Source organism: Heloderma suspectum, chromosome 2, assembly GCF_057233095.1.
Source record: "Heloderma suspectum isolate Gila_16-S chromosome 2, 16-S_ref, whole genome shotgun sequence".
In the NCBI taxonomy this organism is placed as follows: Eukaryota; Metazoa; Chordata; class Lepidosauria; order Squamata; family Helodermatidae; genus Heloderma; species Heloderma suspectum.
The window spans coordinates 315,089,926-315,111,108 of NC_139459.1; the positions used below are offsets into that span (position 1 = coordinate 315,089,926).

A 21,183-nucleotide genomic window follows, 5' to 3' on the forward strand; every position below is an offset into this window, starting at 1 on the left:
GCTCCTCATCCTCTTTCTCATCATTGCTACCACTTGCTTACTTGGCAGGCAGAGAGCCAGGGAGCAAGGAGGCAGTGGTATCTACTGCTCCTCTTTCTCATCACCCCCGTTGTCTGGGCTAGAGCGAGAGGCAGACAAACCAGCAGGTTGCACTGATGAAGAGGAGGATCAACTCCAGGGGGCTTTGGTCAGTGGGTTGCTGTTGAATATAGACGCTCAACCATGCCTACCCTTGACACTGGCCCTGCATTTAAAAGATCTGCATGCACAACTGAGCACATGCAGGTATTTGGTTTGGAGCACTATATTTTGTTTTGTTTTAGTTGGATTTCCCCCCCCCCCCATAGAAATGTTTATATAGTCCTCTACACAGTAGACATTTCTGAGTTCATAACTGTACAAGGAGGACAATTGTGATATATTGGATTCTGAAAAAAAGGCCTGGTAATAGATCATTTATATTTTCACATCATGTAGTGACTTATGAGTGGTTTCCATCCTAGAACCTTTATTCTATAGAAATGGGATTGTCACATATCCTGGTAACTAAGAAATGTAACATGTGGCTCTTCAGGGTTGCTCCATTAGTGTTGCAACATTCACAGTCCAAAATGTAAGTTTTGGAGATGACTGACTGACACAAAGACAGCTAGCTTTATAGGAGCTGTAAAGACATTGTAGTTGTAGTGCATAAATTAATCAACATGCTTTGTTTTTGTCTATAAACTCTAGTATATATATTGTTCCCCTTCATGGATCACTGCCCTGTTGTGGCGAAGGGGCTTGCGTAACTCAGCATTGAATTAAATTGAAGAACGTAGGGAAAGCCACTAAACCATTCAGGTATGACCTAAATCATATCCCTTATGAATATACAGTGGAGGTGAGGAATAGATTTCAGGGATTAGACCTGATAGACAGAGTGCCTGAGGAACTATGGACGGAGGTCCGTAACATTGTTCAGGAGGCAGCAACGAAATCCATCCCAAAGAAAAAGAAATGCAAGAAAGCAAAGTGGCTGTCTGATGAGGCTTTACAAGTAGCTCACGAAAGAAGGGAAGCAAAAAGCAAGGGAGAAAGGGGAAGATATACCCAACTGAACGCAGAGTTCCAGAGAATAGCAAGGAGAGACAAGAAGGCCTTCTTAAATGAACAATGCAAAGAAATCGAGGAAAACAACAGAATGGGAAAGACTAGAGATGTCTTCAAGAAAATTGGAGATCTCAAGGGAACGTTTTGTGCAAAGACGGGCATGATAAAGGACAAAGAAGGCTGGGACCTAACAGAAGCAGATGAGATTAAGAAGAGGTGGCAAGAATACACAGAAGAACTATACAGGAAAGATCTGAATGTCCCTGATAGCCATGATAGTGCGGTCACTGAACTTGAGCTGGACATCCTCGAGAGTGAAGTCAAGTGGGCCTTAGGAAGCATTAGTAACAACAAAGCTAGTGGAGATGACAGTATTCCAGCTGAGCTATTTAAAATCCTAAAAGATGAAGCTGTTAAAGTGCTGCACTCAATATGCCAACAAATTTGGAACACTCAACAATGGCCGCAAGACTGGAAAAGGTCAGTTTACATTCCAATTCCAAAGAAGGGCAATGCCAAAGAGTGTTCAAACTACTGCACAATTGCGCTCATTTCACATGCCAGCAAGGTGATGCTCAAAATCCTACAAGCTAGGCTTCAGCAGTATGCGAACCGAGAACTACCGGAAGTACAAGATGGGTTTCGAAGAGGCAGAGGAACTAGAGATCAAATCGCCAACATTCGCTGGATCATGGAGAAAGCAAGAGAATTCCAGAAAAACGTCTATTTCTACTTCATTGACTACGCTAAAGCCTTTGATTGTGTGGATCACAACAAACTGTGGCAAATTCTTAAAGTGATGGGAGTACCAGATCACCTTACCTGTCTCCTGAGAAACCTGTACGAGGGTCAAGAAGCAACAGTAAGAACCAGACATGGAACAACCGAGTGGTTCAAAATTGGGAAAGGAGTACGACAAGGCTGCATATTGTCACCCTGCTTATTTAACTTATATGCAGAGTACATCATGAGAAGTGCTGGGTTGGATGAATCAGAGGTCGGAATTAAGATTGCTGGGAGAATTATCAACAGCCTCCGATATGCAGACAATACCACCCTAATGGCAGAAAGTGAAGAGGATCTAAAGAGCCTCTTGTTGAGAATGAAAGAGGAGAGTGCAAAAGCTGGTTTGAAACTCAACATTAAAAAAACTAAGATCATGGCATCTGGCCCCATCACTTCCTGGCATATCGAAGGGGAAGAAATGGAAGCAGTGACAGATTTTACTTTCTTGGGCTCCAAGATCACCGCAGACGGTGACTGTAGCCATGAAATTAAAAGACGCTTGCTCCTTGGGAGGAAAGCTATGGCCAACCTAGACAGCATAGTAAGAAGCAGAGACATCACCTTGCTGACAAAAGTCCATCTAATCAAAGCTATGGTTTTCCCAGTAGTAATGTATGGCTGTGAGAGCAGGACTATAAGGAAGGCGGAGCGCCGAAGAATTGATGCTTTCGAACTGTGGTGCTGGAGAAGACTCTTACGAGTCCTCTGGACTGCAAGGAGGTCAAATCAGTCAATCCTAAAGGAAATCAACCCTGAGTGCTCATTGGAAGGACAGATACTGAAGCTGAAGCTCAAATACTTTGGCCACCTAATGCGAAGAGAAAACTCTCCGGAAAAGACCCTGATGCTGGGAAAGACTGAAGGCAAAAGGAGAAGAGGATGGCAGAGGATGAGATGGCTAGATAGCATCACCAATGCAATGAATATGAATTTGAGCACGCTCCGGGAGAGAGCGCAGGACAGGAAGGCCTGGCGTGCTATGGTCCATGGGGTCACAAAGAGTCGGACACGACTGAACAACAACATATATGTTGTTGTTGCTGTTCAGTCATTAAGTCGTGTCTGACTCTTCGTGACCCCATGGACCACAGCACACCAGGCCTTCCTGTCCTCCGCTCTCTCCCACAGTGTGCTCAAGTCCATATTCATTGCATTGGTGATGCTATCTAGCCATCTCATCCTCTGCCGTCCCCTTCTCCTTTTGCCTTCAATCTTTCCCAGCATCAGGGTCTTTTCCAGTTACTTTTCTCTTCGCATGAGGTGGCCAAAACACTTGAGCTTCAGCTTCAGTATCTGTCCTTCCAATGAGCACTCAGGGTTGATTTCCTTTAGGATTGACTGATTTGACCTCCTTGCAGTCCAGGGGACTCGTAAGAGTCTTCTCCAGAACCACAGTTTGAAAGCATCAATTCTTCGGCGCTCCGTCTTCCTTATAGTCCAGTTCTCACAACCATACATTACTACTGGGAAAAACATAGCTTTGATTAGACGGACTTTTGTTGGCAAGGTGATGTCTCTGCTTCTTACTATGCTGTCTAGGTGTGCCATAGCTTTCCTCCCAAGGAGCAAGCGTCTTTTAATTTCATGGTTACAGTCACCGTCTGCGGTGATCTTGGAGCCCAAGAAAATAAAATCTGTCACTGCTATCATTTCTTCCCCTTCTATATGCCAGGAAGTGATGGGGCCAGATGCCATGATCTTAGTTTTGTTAATGTTGAGTTTCAAACCAGCTTTTGCACTCTCCACTTTCACCCTCAACAAGAGGCTCTTTAGATCCTCTTCACTTTCTGCCATTAGGGTGGTATCGTCTGCGTATCTGAGGTTGTTGATAATTCTCCCAGCAATCTTAATTCCGACCTGTGATTCATCCAACCCGGCGTTTCTCATGATGTACTCTGCATATAAGTTCAATAAGCAGGGCGACAACATGCAGCCTTGTCGTACTCCTTTCCCAATTTTGAACCAATCGGTTGTTCCATGTCTGGTTCTTACTGTTGCTTCTTGACCTTCGTACAGGTTTCTCAGGAGACAGGTAAGGTGGTCTGGTACTCCCATCTCTTTAAGAATTTGCCACAGTTTGTTGTGATCCACACCATCAAAGGCTTTAGCGTAGTCAATGAAGCAGAAATAGACGTTTTTCTGGAATTCTCTTGCTTTCTCCATGATGCAGCGAATGTTGGCGATTTGATCTCTAGTTCCTCTGCCTCTTCGGAACGCAGCTTGTACTCCCGGTAGTTCTCGGTTCACATACTGCTGAAGCCTAGCTTGTAGGATTTTGAGCATCACCTTGCTGGCATGTGAAATGAGCGCAATTGTACAGTAGTTGGAACACTCTTTGGCATTGCCTTTCTTTGGAATTGGAATGTAAACTGACCTTTTCCAGTCTTGTGGCCACTGTTGAGTGTTCCAAATTTGTTGGCATATTGAGTGCAGCACTTTAACAGCTTCATCTTTTAGGATTTTAAATAGCTTAGCTGGAATACTGTCATCTCCGCTAGCTTTGTTGTTAGTAATGCTTCCTAAGGCCCACTTGACTTCGCTCTCTAGGATGTCCGGCTCAAGTTCAGTGTCTGCACAATCATGGCTATCAGGGACATTCAGATCTTTCCTGTATAGTTCTTCCATGTATTCTTTCCACCTCTTCTTCATCTCATCTGCTTCTGTTAGGTCGCTGCCTTCTTTGCCCTTTATCATGCCCATCTTTGCACAAAACGTTCCCTTGAGATCTCTTATTTTCTTGAAAAGATCTCTAGTCTTTCCCATTCTATTGTTTTCCTCGATTTCTTTGCATGTTCATTTAAGAAGGACTTCTTGTCTCTCCTTGCTATTCTCTGGAACTCTGCATTCAGTTGGGTGTATCTTCCCCTTTCTCCCTTGCTTTTTGCTTCCCTTCTTTCGTGAGCTACTTGTAAAGCCTCATCAGACAGCCACTTTGCTTTCTTGCATTTCTTTTTCTTTGGGATGGATTGAGTCGCTGCCTCCTGAACAATGTTACGGACCTCCGTCCATAGTTCCTCAGGCACTCTGTCTATCAGGTCTAATGCCTTAAATCTATTCCTCACCTCCACTGTATATTCATAAGGGATATGATTTAGGTCATACCTGAATGGTTTAGTGGTTTTTCCCACGTTCTTCAATTTAAGCTGAAATTTTGCAACAAGAAGCTCATGATTTGAGCCACAGTCAGCTCCTGGTCTTGTTTTTACTGACTGTATAGAGCTTCTTCATCTTTGGCTGCAAAGGACATAATCAATCTGATTTCAATATTGACCATCTGGTGATGTCCATGTGTAGAGTCGCCCCTTGTGCTGTTGGAAAAGAGTGTTTGCTATGATCAGCATATTCTATTGGCAAAACTCTATTAGCCTTTGTCCTGCTTCATTTGGTACACCAAGGCCATGCTTGCCTGTTATCCTGGTGATTTCTTGACTTCCTACTTTAGCATCCCAATCCCCTATGATGAAAAGGACATCTTTTTTTGGTGTTACTTCTAGAAGGTGTTGTAGGTCTTCATAGAACCAATCAACCTCAGCTTCTTCGGCCTCAGTGGTTGGGGCATAGACTTGAATTACTGTGATGTTGAATGGTTTGCCTTGGATTCGTACTGAGATTATTCTATCATTTTTAAGATTGTACCCCAGTACTGCTTTTCCCACCCTTTTGTTGACTATGAGTGCTACTCCATTTCTTCTAAGGCATTCTTGCCCACAGTAGTAGATATAATGGTCACCTGAATTAAATTCGCCCATGCTTGTCCATTTGAGTTCGCTGATTCCCAAGATGTCGATGTTCAATCTTGCCATCTCATGTTTGACCACCTCCAGTTTACCTTGATTCATTGATCTTACATTCCAGGTTCCTAAACAATATTGTTCTTTACAGCATCGGATTTTCTTTTCACCACCAGACGTATCCACAGGTGAGTGCCCTTTCGGCTTTGGCCCAGCCGCTTCACTCTTTCTGGCGCTACTTGGAAATTCCCTCTGCTCTTCCCCAGTAGTATATTGGACACCTTCCGACCTGAGGGGCTCATCATCCGGCGTCATATCTTTTAGCCTTGTGATATGTTCCATGGGGTTTTCTTGGCAAGAATACTGGAGTGGATTGCCATTTCCTTCTCCAGTGGACCACATTTTGTCAGAACTCTCTGCCATGACCTGTCCGTCTTGGGTGGCCCTGCATGGCATAGCTTATGGCTTCGCTGAGTTACGCAAACCCCTTCGCCACAACAAGGCAGTGATCCATGAAGGGGAGTATATATATACTAATTGGAATAAGTTATTTATGGGTATAATCTGCAAACACAATAGTATTACCAGTGTGTTCTGATATCTTTTGTTCTGTTTCACAGTGGCAGAATCCTAATTTAGCTTTTATTGATATCAACATGTAAAGAAAATACTGAGGAACCCAAATAGGGAAGGAAGCCAGTGGGTAAGGTTAACCTGAATCTTAGCCCTTGTGATGAAATTAATATGGATCTCAAGAGAAACATAACTATTTTTTGTTGGCTGAAGTATCAACTACTGTAAAAGACTGAAAACATGGACAATATAAAATGTAATCCATATAGCTTTTGCATGTTCAAGTAGTACCTGCCCAACGTTACATGAGCTGCCTGGCTTGATGAGGATTTCAGACACAATCCTCTATATGGCTGGTATAGCAATGAGTGATCAAACATAGTCTTTGTTGCTGCAAAATCTTTGCTGTTTGCAAGCACTTTATTGGCAAATACATTTCCTTTCCCGTTAGATAAACAACATTCATAATGACAGAAGAAGCTGAATGGAGAAAAAAATGCCATTTGGATCTCTAAAACATTTGATAGAACTTGCACTGTGTACCACAGCCAGGATCTGTCCTTACCCAGCATTTGTGTCATTGTATTAGGCTGTGTATGTGTGAAGACAGGGCCTGTATATTTCAGGGGACCCTTGAGAGATGCAATGGATCTGCATATTGAGGCACATTGTATCCCCCTAGGGTCACAATCCAGCTACCATTTCCAATGCTGGGGGCTAATTTTATGTATTTATTTATTTTTAGATCACCTTTCAGGGTAAGAAACCCTCACAAGGCAGCTTACAATACATAAAATACAATAAAACAATCATAAAAATACAAATAAAAGGATCATAATTAAAACAACAAATTGACAGCAGATGAAACCTATCACTGTAGCTCAGCTAAAGGATTTACAATAATTTCCAAAACCAGGAGCATGATAAAACCATGAGAAAAAGCAAGCTGGAATAAATGGGTTTATTCCCATTAATAAAAGGGAATAAAGCTCACTCAAAAGCCTAAATCAGAGGCCCCAATTGCACCTCCATAAGTAAAGAATGCCATAATCCTTGGGCCAACATTGAAAAGGCTCCCTCTCTTGTGCCCACCAACCTCACTGATCTTACTGACGTTCATATGAAGAATGCCTCTGAAGCTAATCTCAATACATGGGTAGGTTCCCGTGGGTGAAGGCAATTCTTCAAGTAACTGGTCCCAACTTTATATAGGGTACAGAAGCACACTGGTAATCAGTGAGACAGGTATTATACTGGGATCACATGTTCTGACTCCTTGGCTCCTGCCAACATCTGAGCAGCTTAATTTAGAATCCGTTGGTTTTTGAACATTCTTTAAAGGCAGACCTGCTTAGAGTGTGTTACAGCAGTCTAATCTGGATATCACTAGTGCATGAATAACCAAGGCAAGATCCATTCTCTCTAGATAGGGCTGCAACTGTTGTATCATTCTAAACTGGTATCAGACTAATCTGGTAAAAGGCACCCTAACCACCTATGCCTGCACAGATAGCACTGAGTCCAGGAGGGCTCCCAAACTGCAAATTCGGTTGTTCGGGGGGAGTGCAACCTCATCATCCAAGACCAGTTGTATCCATCCAGATTTGCTGATTGACCTACCTATAGCACCTCTGTCTTGTCTAGATTAAGCTTCAGCTTGTTTGCACTCATCAATTGCAAAAAAGACTCCAGCTGGTATAGGTTCAGGATTTCTACAGCCTCCTTGGGATTAGTAGGTAAAAACAAGAGGTAGAGTTACTTGTTTTGGTGACACAGCTACCCAAACCTCCAGATAACTTCTCCTAGTGGCTTCATGAAGATGTTGAAAAGCATGGGGGGACAGGGTACAATCTTGAGGCACCTGGTAAGCCACAAGCCATGTGTTGGGACAGAAGTCCTATAGTACCACCTTCTAAGATTGACCCTATAGGAAGGACTGGAGTCACCTTAAAAACCATGTCCCCAAGGGCAACCTCAGTGGTCCTAAAGAATACCAGGGTTAATGATATTGCAAGCCACTGAGAAAGCCAGAAGAACTAATAGAATTGCACTCTCCCATCTATACCTCTACATAAGTCACCTACCAAGACAACCAAAGTTGTTTTTCTATCCTGAAAATGAATTGGAATTGTGACAAACTGCTATTTACAGGGGTGGGGAACCTCTTTCAGTCATGGGGCCAAATTCAATTTTGGAAGAGCTCTTGAGGGCCACATTCCAGTGGTGGACAGTCTGAAGGCAAAAGGGGTGGTGGGACCAAAAATACAAAAACCAGCATATTTTAGCTTCAAGTTTGTACTACCAGTAACTAAGCCTCAGGAGAGGCATTTCAACGTTTTTGAATGGAGCAATCGGCACAAAAGCTGGGAAACCAACAAACGATAGGTAGTTAGGGAAAATTGGCCATCTGGGGGTTGGACTGGGACCCTAGGAGGGTCTAATCTGGCGCCTAGGCCTGAGGTTTCCCATCCCTGGTCTGATGGCTGATGTAGCTCCACAGTTCCCTATAGAGCTTCCGGTAATTTTAGGATTTCCCAAAAAACCGCTGGACGACATTGTGCAGACACAATGGTGGGAGAGAAGTAAGATTTATTTGGTGTCACCACCATTGCAGAGTAAGCTTGAAGATGGGATCTCACTTGTTTTTAGTAGTTTTCACTACATGTCTTCTACATTTGTGTTCTAGTTGCTGGTCCATTTATTTCTTTGCCCTCAGCTCCTCAAAATAACAAGGAGGTAATGTAGTTCTATGTGTGTGTTCGGGAGCAATACCTTGAATCATCTCCTCATTCTAAGTTGAGACAGAGCCATGGCAGGACCATTGATTAATGTTCACCCAGAGACCTCAGAAAACCCTCCAGATTTATTAGTCTCTGGGGGTTGGACCTTAAAATCAGTCTGCATTCTCTATGAAAGTTAGTTACCTGAAGATTAAATCTGATGATCTGTCCATGCCAATGGAGTCATTGGCTCTCTCACCCACAGATCAATATCCCCTCGTCCATCATAGAACACCAGATCCAAAGTGTGTCTGGCCATGTATTCTGAGTCTAATATCATTTGAGACAGGACCTGGTTGTTATAGAGACCATGAAGACCTGAGCCTCCCCAGACAAGGCAGCCTAGGTGTGGATACTAAAAGTTCCCCAAGACAATCAGCCTTGAAGTCTTCAACATCACCCTTGAGACCACCTCTGTCAGCTTGTCCAGGAAGACTGTTGGGCAGTGGGATGAATGGTACACCAATGGAATCCCCAACCACATACAGGCACTTGAAACTGGCAGATTGCTGGACAAGGTGCTTGACCAGAAGGATGGAACCCTTGTAGACCACAGCTTGATGCTGCACCTGATAACTTGGTGGACAAATCTGGGAGAGGTTCAGCCCTCCTCCTCTATCTAGTCAGATCTCAATAATAAAGACCAGGTTGGCATGCTTTTTCTAGATATGCTCAGAAACAGTACACACTTTCCCATTGACTGACCTAGCATTCAATAGCAGCATTATCAGGCTTGAGGGGACTGCAGCTAAGCCATAATGTCTGGGTTTCAAACCCTCTCAACTGTGTTGAAGATTGCAGACCATTTACTTTTAATGGAGCCAGCCCCTCTCTCAGGGCCAAACTAAATATTCCGCTAATCACACATAGCAGAACTATGCTATGCTAGTCTCTGGGGGTCAGATCATTAACCTTCAATGTTAGAAACCCAGTCCACTTGTACGTGGACTGGGTTTTCACACAGATCTCTGTAATAGTGAAGAGGGTAGAAAAAGTCATATTGCTGAAGAAGAATGAGACCATCACACTGAAGCACTGTACATTATTATTGTATCATTTATTTAAATATCAATATTTATGCATTTACAAACTTTAATAAGCACTCTTCATCTCTCAGTTTCTTTTTAAAAGCAGAGAATTAGCTTCTGTAAAATGAGGACCATATACAAAACTAGGTGACAGATATATATATTTTTCAGATGTCATGAACAACAAAAATGTGACCAAGATGGAAGGAAAACTGAAACACCATCCAAAACCAGTGGCTCTTTTGCAAGTACTACAAAATCAGTGCTCAGCTAAGAGTCCTAAAAGAGATAGCTCATAGTTGAATTGGTACAATGCATGACAGAGGGAAATGTACTTCTGTCTCAACAACAAAATGTATAGATGGTACACTGAGGTGGTAGTCTGGAAACCCTTTTAGGCTCTTCTAAACCAATATGGCACCAAAAAAAAAATATCCCCTAGAAGTTACACCGATCTGCCAGCAGCGTGAAACCATCCTAGTTTTAATTGTTTATAATGAAAAAAGTTCCCTTCAAGATTTCTTCATAATTGAGTGCTTGAGCCTCTTCCAAAACTCTCTGGGATTTAAGGAATTGTCAACCAAGATACAGGTCAAAACTGGAGGGGTTGCGGGGAATTGTCAATATAAATTTTAAGACTGTTCTTGCTTGTTTACTTTTCATTTCTTAAATAAAAAATAGATCAAGAGGAATGTTGGTCAGGGAAGAGGCAGCACTACTGCCATGATGTGTCAGTTTTTTGGAATGCTATATGTTACAAAAATGCCCTGGAGAATAAAACCTCACTAGGAACACAGTTTGGCAGCAGCCTTGCTTAGCTGTCATTTGATGCCATTTGATAAATGATATAAGACAACACCAGATTCAAAGATGTGCACTCCCTTTAGGACACACAGGAGTAAGTAACAAGTATAATGTGATTGCATAATTCATATTGCACAACTGTATAAAAACATAAATATTAGCTATCTGAAGTTTTTAAATACAAAATACAGGTCACATCGTTTTTTAGTCAATAATCCTTTTCAAGTGCAAGTTAGGTGTGCCCTTCACTTCTTCCTATAAAAAAGCATTTTGGGGGCACAAACGTTATTCCCCCTCCAAAGATGTGCCAATATATATATGCCCATACCTTCTCATAGCAGTCCTATACATACTGTTTTAAAAAAGGTTTATTTACATGAGCTAGGAATACATAGAAGCAGCTTTAAGAGTTGAATCTCAACTCTTGTTATGAAGTGGGGAGACAAGCCACCCATCCGATTTATGCTGGTTGCTGTGGGTTCACGTTGATAGAAGGAGGATGTCCTAGGAGACCAATTCGTTGTTTTTGCTTCCTCTGCTCTGTCATCTGGAAAATTGAAACATTTGCTCAGTAGACCTAAGCACTTCCTGTACACCAGACTACAGAATGAGCCATTGTTACTATACCATGGACAAGGTTTGTTCTGAAAAACATCTTCAGCACAGAGGGCACTCCTGTCTGATACACTAAGGCAATTAGAGAAAACATAGCTCCCCCTCTCCTCATTTCAAAAGGGAAAGGACTGAAGTAGTCCAGTGCAAAGCATATCTTTTGTTCCTCATGAAAACAAACAAGCTATTTGGTGGTAGAATGGAGAGGATGGGCTGGAAGATATTGGAATATGAATTAGGAAGTGGTCAAGACCTAAATGATCTTCAGAATGAACTAATGGCGATTTCAAAATACATTTTAGGCTCTTTGGGAGTTACCTTATTGTGTGTTTAGTTTGCAGTGAGCTGGCGTAAATAACACAATGACCGGGGGGGGGGGGGGAAGCATGCACATAAGGTGCTAGAGATCAAAGTGACACTGCAAAATGCTGTTTAAATGTAGTTACTCTTCATACCTACAGATGCTTAGACCAGAACCTCTTCTTTCCTTTTCTTGTGAGAAAGGCGCATAGAGGGTAAAAAAACAATAGATTGCCTATTATAATAGACAAATCACCCATTTTTCTTAATATTGCTACAAATGTTATTAGGGATCAACAGAACCCCAAAGGTTTACAGAACCCCAAAGGTTTACGAAACCCATTTATAAACCTGAATTTTCAAAACTTTTTTTCCCCAGTTAGAACCTTCCTTGTGATCTGCAAAGTGTTATTTCTTTTTCATCACAGCAGTTTGCAGAGTTCAAACTGAGCAAAACATTAATTTGGCTTTTCTGGTGATTTTGACCCTGAGACCTGATGAACAATTACCACCATTCAGTGGAAGATGCCCAATAAAGAAGTATATGCCAACCACACCAGCAAATATGGCATAAAATTCTGACTATGTTGTAATCCCAAACCATAATACGCTTATGATACTGATATAAATATATTTAATGGAAAGGAATAATGTGCCCCAACAGCTTGAAATTTAGGCCACATAGTGGTCAAGGAACACCAGATTTATAGGATTCCAGATGAACTATAACAACTTTTTCAACAGTGTGCCACTAGCTACGAGATTAGTTAAGGGCTCCTTCACACTGAGCTTTTATCCTGCAATTGAGACTGCTCCTTCTCAGAAGTCTGCGGGCTCTTTACATGACACCATGATCATTCAAGGCGTCTCCTGCACTAAATGCCCTTTGTTTCGTTTTTAAATAGATCTCAGATAATGAGCTATCAAATTAGCCTGTTGTGTTCCACTTCAGTTTCCTCTGTGAAAAGAGCAAAAGCAGAAAGAAGAGGAGCAAGATCAATTAAAGATTGTCAGGGTGGAAACTGAGCCCATAGAACCCCTGAGCAGTTCTGATTCTGAGGAGGAACAGCAATTTGTGGGAGAGGAGCCCGCTTATCCCTCACAGGCACAGCAGCTGACAGAGATTCCTCCTGTCAGCATTCCTGAGATAGATAGTGACCCTGGCAGTGAGAGAGTGCGGGAGGGGGGCTTGCTAGACGCTCGACGCAGATGCAGAGAGTGACGAGCAATGGAGGGTGCGGAAAGAAGGCGTAGCGCTCGTTTGGCGCGCAAGCAACGGTCGCGTCCTGTGGACCCAAGGGAAAGAGGGAGGATCTCTCCCTAGCCCATAAGTTCAGGGTCTGCAAGTGATTCTCCTTCAAATGGGGACGAACTGCCTAACCTGGAGCATAGGCTACTCTGCTGTTCATTGTTTGGTCACTGGTGATTGGCATCTGAAGGAGTCATTAAGTTGTAACAGGATTAAAGCCTTGAAAAGAATCCTTTTGTCTGTGTCTTGAGTTGGCTATTGGGGTAGACTGAAAGAGGCCGCTAGGGCGCTCCTGACAAAGATAATGGAAGACTCAGATACAGGGAGAAGGAGGGGGGAGGGGGAGGGAGAAAGGAAGCACTTGTAAAGGGAGTCAGTTGTGATCCTGCATTTAAAACAGAAGCAGAAAGCCCCGTTTTAAATGCAGGATTTTAGGTTGGTGTAGAGATGCCCTAAGAAAACCCCCACTTTGGCAGGCACATCGGGAAAAAAACACCAGTAATTCCCCCAGCATTTCTCGTCTACAAAGCCAGATGTAGGAACCGCAGCATTTGGGGTTTTCAAAAAGATTTGAGACCTGTTAGTTATGTACCGAAGACAGGACATGATTTGCTTTTCTTCAATGCATAAAGATGTAGCAGTCTTGGACAACAAACCCAAGTCCGACAGCACTCATTGTTATAAGATGGGAGGTGGTATAGGCACCTGTGATCAGATGGTCTCCACGCACACTTCCAAATGTATTTATTATTTATTTATTAACATCATTTGTATGCTGCACTATAACAGAAAGCTCTCTGAATGGCTTACAGTAAGTATAAAAAGAAACTGTGTCCAATGGTGCTTTTTCATATAAAGTAGATATTGCCTGCTTAAAAGCCTATATTGTTTGGGAGCTAAACAAGTCAGGATGGTGTAAACATCCCAAAAGATGGCTCTGTCTAGTAGACCTCAGTCTAGAGTTGATCAAACTCTGGCTGATGTCTAGCCAGCATGTCTGGGGCGGCAAGAGAAGCAGCCTCAAAATTTGCAGGGTCTGCTACGAATGACACAAAGGGCAGGCTCTCTGGCTAAGAGAACAAGGCAACTGCCATAAGCACCACCTAAAGGGAGCGTGCTGTTGTCATGTTGCAACAATGCAATCCTTTCCCTTCCTCCATCTCAGGCTCTGCCTCTCGCTCCATCTCAGGCTCATCTCCCAGACTCATATCCTGCCTGGGGGCAGTGCAATAAAAACCAAGCAGAGCAAGCATGAGACCAGGAACTCTCAGGGCAAGGAATCTGCGGTATCAAGCCTCATGGCTCTGCTGTTCATTGTACTGGGTGTCTCCTGGCCAGCATGCCCCAAGACTGGGTGAGCCATAGTCCACATCACCCCCAAGAAAGCCAGGTGATGGGTCTCTCTTCTCATCAGTGGTGTGGGAGCTCATTGTTGTTTTCTTATTTTCTTATTTTTCTATCAGTGGAAGGTTAAAAATACTTAAATTTTGTTCCAAGTATAAGAAGTTCTTAAATTATTTGTAGATTTGTATATGCTTACAGTATGTATTAAATATGTAAATAAACTGATTTTAGCGTTTAAACTACCCAGAACTCTTCAGGTAGTATGGAAAAATTGCTAAATTATCAGCTAGAGAGAAAAGAACTAAATCACATCTTGTTAGCTAGTTTAGCTGATTATGGACTAACCGTACTCTTCATGCATATATATATAAATATGTGCATTTAATAGCATTGCTGTCCACAGTCCATGTGTCATGAATCAGCTCCAGTTCCATTATGGTGGAATAAAACTTTGGGTGTGGTTTTTTATATATACCAACAGTGACAAGGTTTCACCCTCACCCCACCTATTTTGTATCTCTCTGGAGTCCTAGAAAGAGAAACACTACTGTTGCCTCTTTTTGCAAGTTCACTTAAATTAGGCAATGAATGAGGCATTTCAGCAATTCTTAACATACTTTCAGTTAAAATGGTTCTCTCTAGCCATTTGTTATTTACAGAGTATTGACTGTCAATTAGTGTTTACAACATCTCACTTAATCAGGTGGAGCCCTGAGGCAAGTCCTCTTAGTAGTTTCCCTTTCCCTCTCTCAGTACCCACACACCTTTTAAAACCAGAGTATTTGTATATTTGTACAAGGTTTATAGAATCCATTTTTTGTGAACCACCCAGAGAGCTTCGGCTATTGGGCAGCATAGAAATAAATAAATAAATAAATAAAAAATAAAAATCAATCAGTGATATGTATGGGGCGGGAGCTATGCAGTGGCCACACGTTACTGCAGGAACTGCTTGTTCAGTACTAATCTGATCACACACACACACACACACACACACTTATTATGATAAGGGATGTGACCTCCATTACTTGAAGCCCTTTTTATCAGCTTTGGTTGATACACCAGCTGCAACTTCACCAGGATGGAGATAACGTGGCCACAGTTACCCATGATCTGATAATTTCTAATTTAAACTCAATGCCTTGCTGTGGCGAAGGCGCTTGTGTAACTCAGTGAAGCCATAAGCTATGCTGTGCAGGGCCACCCAGGACGGACAGGTCATGGCAGAGAGTTCTGACAAAATGTGGTCCACTGGAGAAGGAAATGGCAACCCACTCCAGTATTCTTGCCAAGAAAACCCCATGGAACGTATCACAAGGCTAAAAGATATGACCCCGGAAGATGAGCCCCTCAGGTCGGAAGGTGTCCAATATACTACTGGGGAAGAGCAGAGGGAATTTCCAAGTAGCGCCACAAAGAGTGAAGCGGCTGGGCCAAAGCCGAAAGGACACTCAGCTGTGGATGTGTCTGGTGGTGAAAAGAAAGTCCGATGCTGTAAAGAACAATATTGTTTAGGAACCTGGAATGTAAGATCAATGAATCAAGGTAAGCTGGAGGTGGTCAAACATGAGATGGAAAGATTGACCATCAACATCTTGGGAATCAGCGAACTCAAATGGACAAGCATGGGCGAATTTAATTCAGGTGACCATTATATCTACTACTGCGGGCAAGAATGCCTTAGAAGAAATGGAGCAGCACTCATAGTCAACAAAAGGGTAGGAAAAGCAGTACTGGGGTACAATCTCAAAAACGATAGAATGATCTCAGTACGAATCCAAGGCAAACCATTCAACATCACAGTCATTCAAGTCTATGCCCCAACCATTGAGGCCGAAGAAGCTGAGGTTGATCGGTTCTATGAAGACCTACAACACCTTCTAGAACTAACACCAAAAAAAGATGTCCTTTTCATCATAGGGGATTGGAATGCTAAAGTAGGAAGTCAAGAAATCACCAGGATAACAGGCAAGCACGGCCTTGGTTTACCAAATGAAGCAGGACAAAGGCTAATAGAGTTTTGCCAATAGAATATGCTGATCATAGCAAACACTCTTTTCCAACAGCACAAGAGGCGACTCTACACATGGACATCACCAGATGGTCAATATCGAAATCAGATTGATTATGTCCTTTGCAGCCAAAGATGGAGAAGCTCTATACAGTCAGTAAAAACAAGACCTGGAGCTGACTGTGGCTCAGATCATGAGCTCCTTATTGCAAAATTTCAGCTTAAATTGAAGAATGTGGGAAAAACCACTAAACCATTCAGGTATGACCTAAATCATATCCCTTATGAATATACAGTGGAGGTGAGGAATAGATTTAAGGCATTAGACCTGATAGACAGAGTGCCTGAGGAACTATGGATGGAGGTCCGTAACATTGTTCAGGAGGCAGCAACTCAATCCATCCCAAAGAAAAAGAAATGCAAGAAAGCCAAGTGGCTGTCTGATGAGGCTTTACAAGTAGCTCACGAAAGAAGGGAAGCAAAAAGCAAGGGAGAAAGGGGAAGATATACCCAACTAAATGCAGATTTCCAGAGAATAGCAAGGAGAGACAAGAGGGCCTTCCTAAATGAACAATGCAAAGAAATCAAGGAAAACAATAGAATGGGAAAGACTAAAGATCTTTTCAAGAAAATAAGAGATCTCAAGGGAACGTTTTGTGCAAAGACGGGCATGATAAAGGGCAAAGAAGGCAGGGACCTAACAGAAGCAGATGAGATTAAGAAGAGGTGGCAAGAATACACAGAAGAACTATACAGGAAAGATCTGAATGTTCCTGATAGCCATGATAGTGCCATCACTGAAATTGAGCTGGACATCCTCGAGAGTGAAGTCAAGTGGGCCTTAGGAAGCATTACTAACAACAAAGCTAGCGGAGATGACAGTATTCCAGCTGAGCTATTTAAAATCCTAAAATATGATGCTGTTAAAGTGCTGCACTCAATATGCCAACAAATTTGCAACAGTCAACAGTGGCCACAAGACTGGAAAAGGTCAGTTTACATTCCAATTCCAAAGAAAGGCAATGCCAAAGAGTGTTCGAACTACCGTACAATTGCGCTCATTTCACATGCCAGCAAGGTGATGATCGAAATCCTACAAGCTAGGCTTCAGCAGTATGTGAACCGAGAACTACCAGAAGTACAAGCTGGGTTTCGAAGAGGAAGAGGAACTAGAGATCAAATCGCCAACGTTCGCTGGATCATGGAGAAAGCAAGAGAATTCCAGAAAAATGTCTATTTCTGCTTCATTGACTACGCTAAAGCCTTTGATGGTGTGGATCACAACAAACTGTGGCAAATTCTTAAAGAGATGGGAGTACCAGACCACCTTACCTGTCTCCTGAGAAACCTGTACGAGGGTCAAGAAGCAACAGTAAGAACCGGACATGGAACAACCAACTGGTTCCAAATTGGGAAAGGAGTACAACAAGGCTGTATATTGCCACCCTGCTTATTTAACTGATATGCAGAGTACATCATGAGAAACGCCGGGTTGGATGAATCACAGGTCGGAATTAAGATTGCCAGGAGAATTATCAACAACCTCCGATATGCGGACGATACCACCCTAATGGCAGAAAGTGAAGAGGACCTCAAGAGCCTCTTGTTGAGGGTGAAAGTGGAGAGTGCAAAAGCTGGTTTGAAACTCAACATTAACAAAACTAAGATCATGGCATCTGGCCCCATCACTTCCTGGCATATCGAAGGGGAAGAAATGGAAGCAGTGACAGATTTTACTTTCTTGGGCTCCAAGATCACCGCAGACGGTGACTGTAGCCATGAAATTAAAAGACACTTGCTCCTTGGAAGGAAAGCTATGGCAAACCTAGACAGCACAGTAAGAAGCAGAGACATCACCTTGCCGACAAAGGTTCGTATAATCAAAGCTATGGTTTTCCCAGTAGTAACGTATGGCTGTGAGAGCTGGACTATAAGGAAGGCTGAGTGCCGAAGAATTGATGCTTTCAAACTGTGGTGCTGGAGAAGACTCTTACGAGTCCCCTGGACTGCAAGGAGGTCAAATCAGTCAATCCTATAGGAAATCAACCCTGAGTGCTCATTGGAAGGACAGATACTGAAGCTGAAGCTCAAATATTTTGGCCCTCTAATGCGACGAGAAAAGTAACTGGAAAAGACCCTGATGCAGGGAAAGGCAAAAGGAGAAGAGGATGGCAGAGGATGAGATGGCTAGATAGCATTACCGATGCAATGAATATGAACTTGAGCACACTCCGGGAGACAGCGGGGGACAGGAAGGCCTGGCGTGCTATGGTCCATGAGATCATGAAGAGTCGGACACAACTTAACAACTGAACAACAACAATGCATTGTACATTGGGCTGCCTTTTAAAACACTTCGGAAACCACAGTTGGTCCAAAATAAGGCCACAAGATCACTGCGACTGGGTGTTTTTTTTTTACCACATTATTTGTGTCCTTTGTCAGCTGCACTGGCTTCCAGTCTGTTTCTGGGCCCAATTTACAGTGGCGATTTTAACCTTTAAAACCCTAAATGGCTTGGGACCAGGTTACGTAAAAGATTGCTTTCTCCCACGTGTACCTACCTCAAACTAAAGATCTTCAGAGGCCCCTCCAAATGAGGTGAAGTTGGTGAGGATCAGAGAGCCTGTTTGGTAGTGGCACTCAAGTTATGGAACAGCCTCCACAGGGAGGCTTGCCTGGCACTATCTTTATGGTCTTTTCAGTGCTTTATGGTCTTTTTTTAACTCACCTAGGTTTTTTTAAATGATTTATGTTTTTTAACTTGGGTCCCTTAGTTTAAGAGTCTGTGCTTTTAGCTTTAATCATTTTTATTCCTTTATACTGTATTTTAATGTTATATTTATTTGTGAGACACCAAGAAAACTTCTATTTTGGGGTGGCCAAATAAATAAATAAAGAAGAAACCCATAAACAATGAGCCATATAGGGTATTAAGAAACAATGTTGCCATAGCCAAGGCTTTCCTTTTCTGTGGTCTCTTGTTTGCAAGCTGCTAATATTGGAGCTGCTTGCCATGCCGTAATTCACTGTGGTGTTGCTGTTGTATGACAAAATAGATCAAGGCATGCCACAGCACCCTTTGCACACAACATATAAGGTGGCATTTATTGGAGAAAAACTAAAGAGAAGGTCATATTAACTTCAAAGGAGCTTCTTGGTAATCTCCTTGTAATCATAAGGTTCCATTTTGATTGTCATTTTTAATCCAAATATCAAAAAGAAGTATTAAAAATGAATATTTAAATAATGACTATATCTAAAGAAAGAAATTAACATGGCAGACTCTAGTGCTGTTTAAGGAAGAATCACAGACTGCACTCAAAGCTTGACACAATTGACTAGTTTTCATCATTACTTCCAGAGCGAGCTGAAAACTGGCTCTTTTTTGGTGTGTAGCTTTAATTATTGATACAGAAAATCCCTAAGAACAACAACTTGCAATCCCTTAAACTGAAAGTGATCGTGTTTTAAAGAGTTCCCCAGGAATGTTTACATGATTTGTTTTAGCTTAATCGTGCTTTCAAGTGGACATGTTAAATTTTGGCATTAATGACAGCTTTAGTCCCCAGAAACCTATTTGAAGAGACAGCCCTGAAAGCAGAATTTCCTCCTTATTTGATTCAAACCAATCTCTCAGCCAGCTATCCTTTCTAGAAAGGCTTGTTCCTAACAAGAAAGTGATGTATTGGTTTGGTCACATAATTGGTACATGCTGCAACTTGAGCAGGACACACTCATTGACAGCACTTTGGAATTTCCCCTAAGTGTTCTCTTACTTAATGAATCTGGTTTCCCCTTCTTCCTCTGCAGCGAAGAGGTCTCTGAAAAAAAAAGTCATTCTCTCTCATTTTCACAAGGGCAAAGAGAAAGTTCAAAAGCTTGGCCAGTTAAAAATGGAAGGCTTCAGATATGAATACATTTTTGGCCATTATCCCAAAGACTGGTGAAGCTGAAGCAAAGGGGGTGACTTAAGTCACACGTTTTAAAATACTGGCTACTAATCTAAAGTGCAGTAATGCATTTCTTAGTTCATAAGGCACAAGTAGGAGACAAAAGGCTAAGGAATCTCAAATGGAATGCTGAGAAGAGTAGTGCTTTTGTTCTGAGATCCATGCCTCTACTTAACCATGCCCAATGGTTTGGATCCAGAGCTATGCCTGTAGAAGGGAAGGGGGTGGGCAGAAGGTTACTCTCATAGCCCCTTTTCTCCATGACAGCACTCCTGAGCAGTCTGAAAATGTTTCTTCAAGAGTCAGGGGACACTGCTAAATGTAGTTGGGTGAAGGGAATGGGGAAGATTGAGGAAAAATGGGTGTAGGCCATTGCCCCCTCCCGATTTTCTGTGATCTGGCTCACCTTTCCCTTCAGACCACTGTCCAACAGCCCAGCCCACTCAAAAACATCCTCTTACTATCAGAAGAGTGTTTACAGGGGGTATGAGGAAGAGGAGGGTTCAGGAAAATCAACTTCTACCAACCACATCCTTTCTGTGGGTGGATCTATGGATCCAACCCTGGGTAGGTTTTTTGTTAAACTTAAAGGCACTGGCTTAAATCTACCACATATTTAGGCATGCTTAAGCCCATTGAAACCAATGGCTTTAAGCATGCCTAGCTCTGTGTTGGACTTAGGCCATTAAAATCACTCCAAGGAAGGCTAAATTCCAAGTCTAGTCACACCAGGAACAACAGAGCATGCTAATGGCTGGATGCCAGCAACTTTACACATGGGTGAATTTTGTAAGTACAGCAAACAATTCACCACGGAGAGGAGAAATTAGGATTGCCACATTCCCAGAAATAAAGAAACAGATACCACTTATTTACACATGTCAATTGCCCACTGACTAATTTTAAGCTGAAACAAAATT

At 42.5% G+C, this 21,183-nt stretch overlaps 1 protein-coding gene and 1 long non-coding RNA gene across 14 annotated transcripts in view; one reads left to right on the forward strand and one right to left on the reverse strand.

Annotated features, from left to right (window-relative positions):
- Nucleotides 1-21,183, forward strand: part of LOC146354984 (uncharacterized) — a 74,497-nt gene that overhangs the window by 22,932 nt on the left and 30,382 nt on the right. The window lies entirely within an intron of this gene.
- Nucleotides 9,992-21,183, reverse strand: part of ITPR1 (inositol 1,4,5-trisphosphate receptor type 1) — a 377,196-nt gene continuing 366,004 nt past the window's right edge. For 12 of the 13 annotated variants that reach the window (XM_084840316.1, XM_084840314.1, XM_084840319.1 and 9 more), the window contains one exon: nt 9,992-11,341. In XM_084840316.1, coding sequence (XP_084696442.1) covers nt 11,255-11,341 — 87 coding nt within the window. In that variant the 3' untranslated portion in view covers nt 9,992-11,254. The remainder of the gene's footprint in view (nt 11,342-21,183) is intronic. The other variant, XR_014788558.1, reaches the window with a different exon arrangement.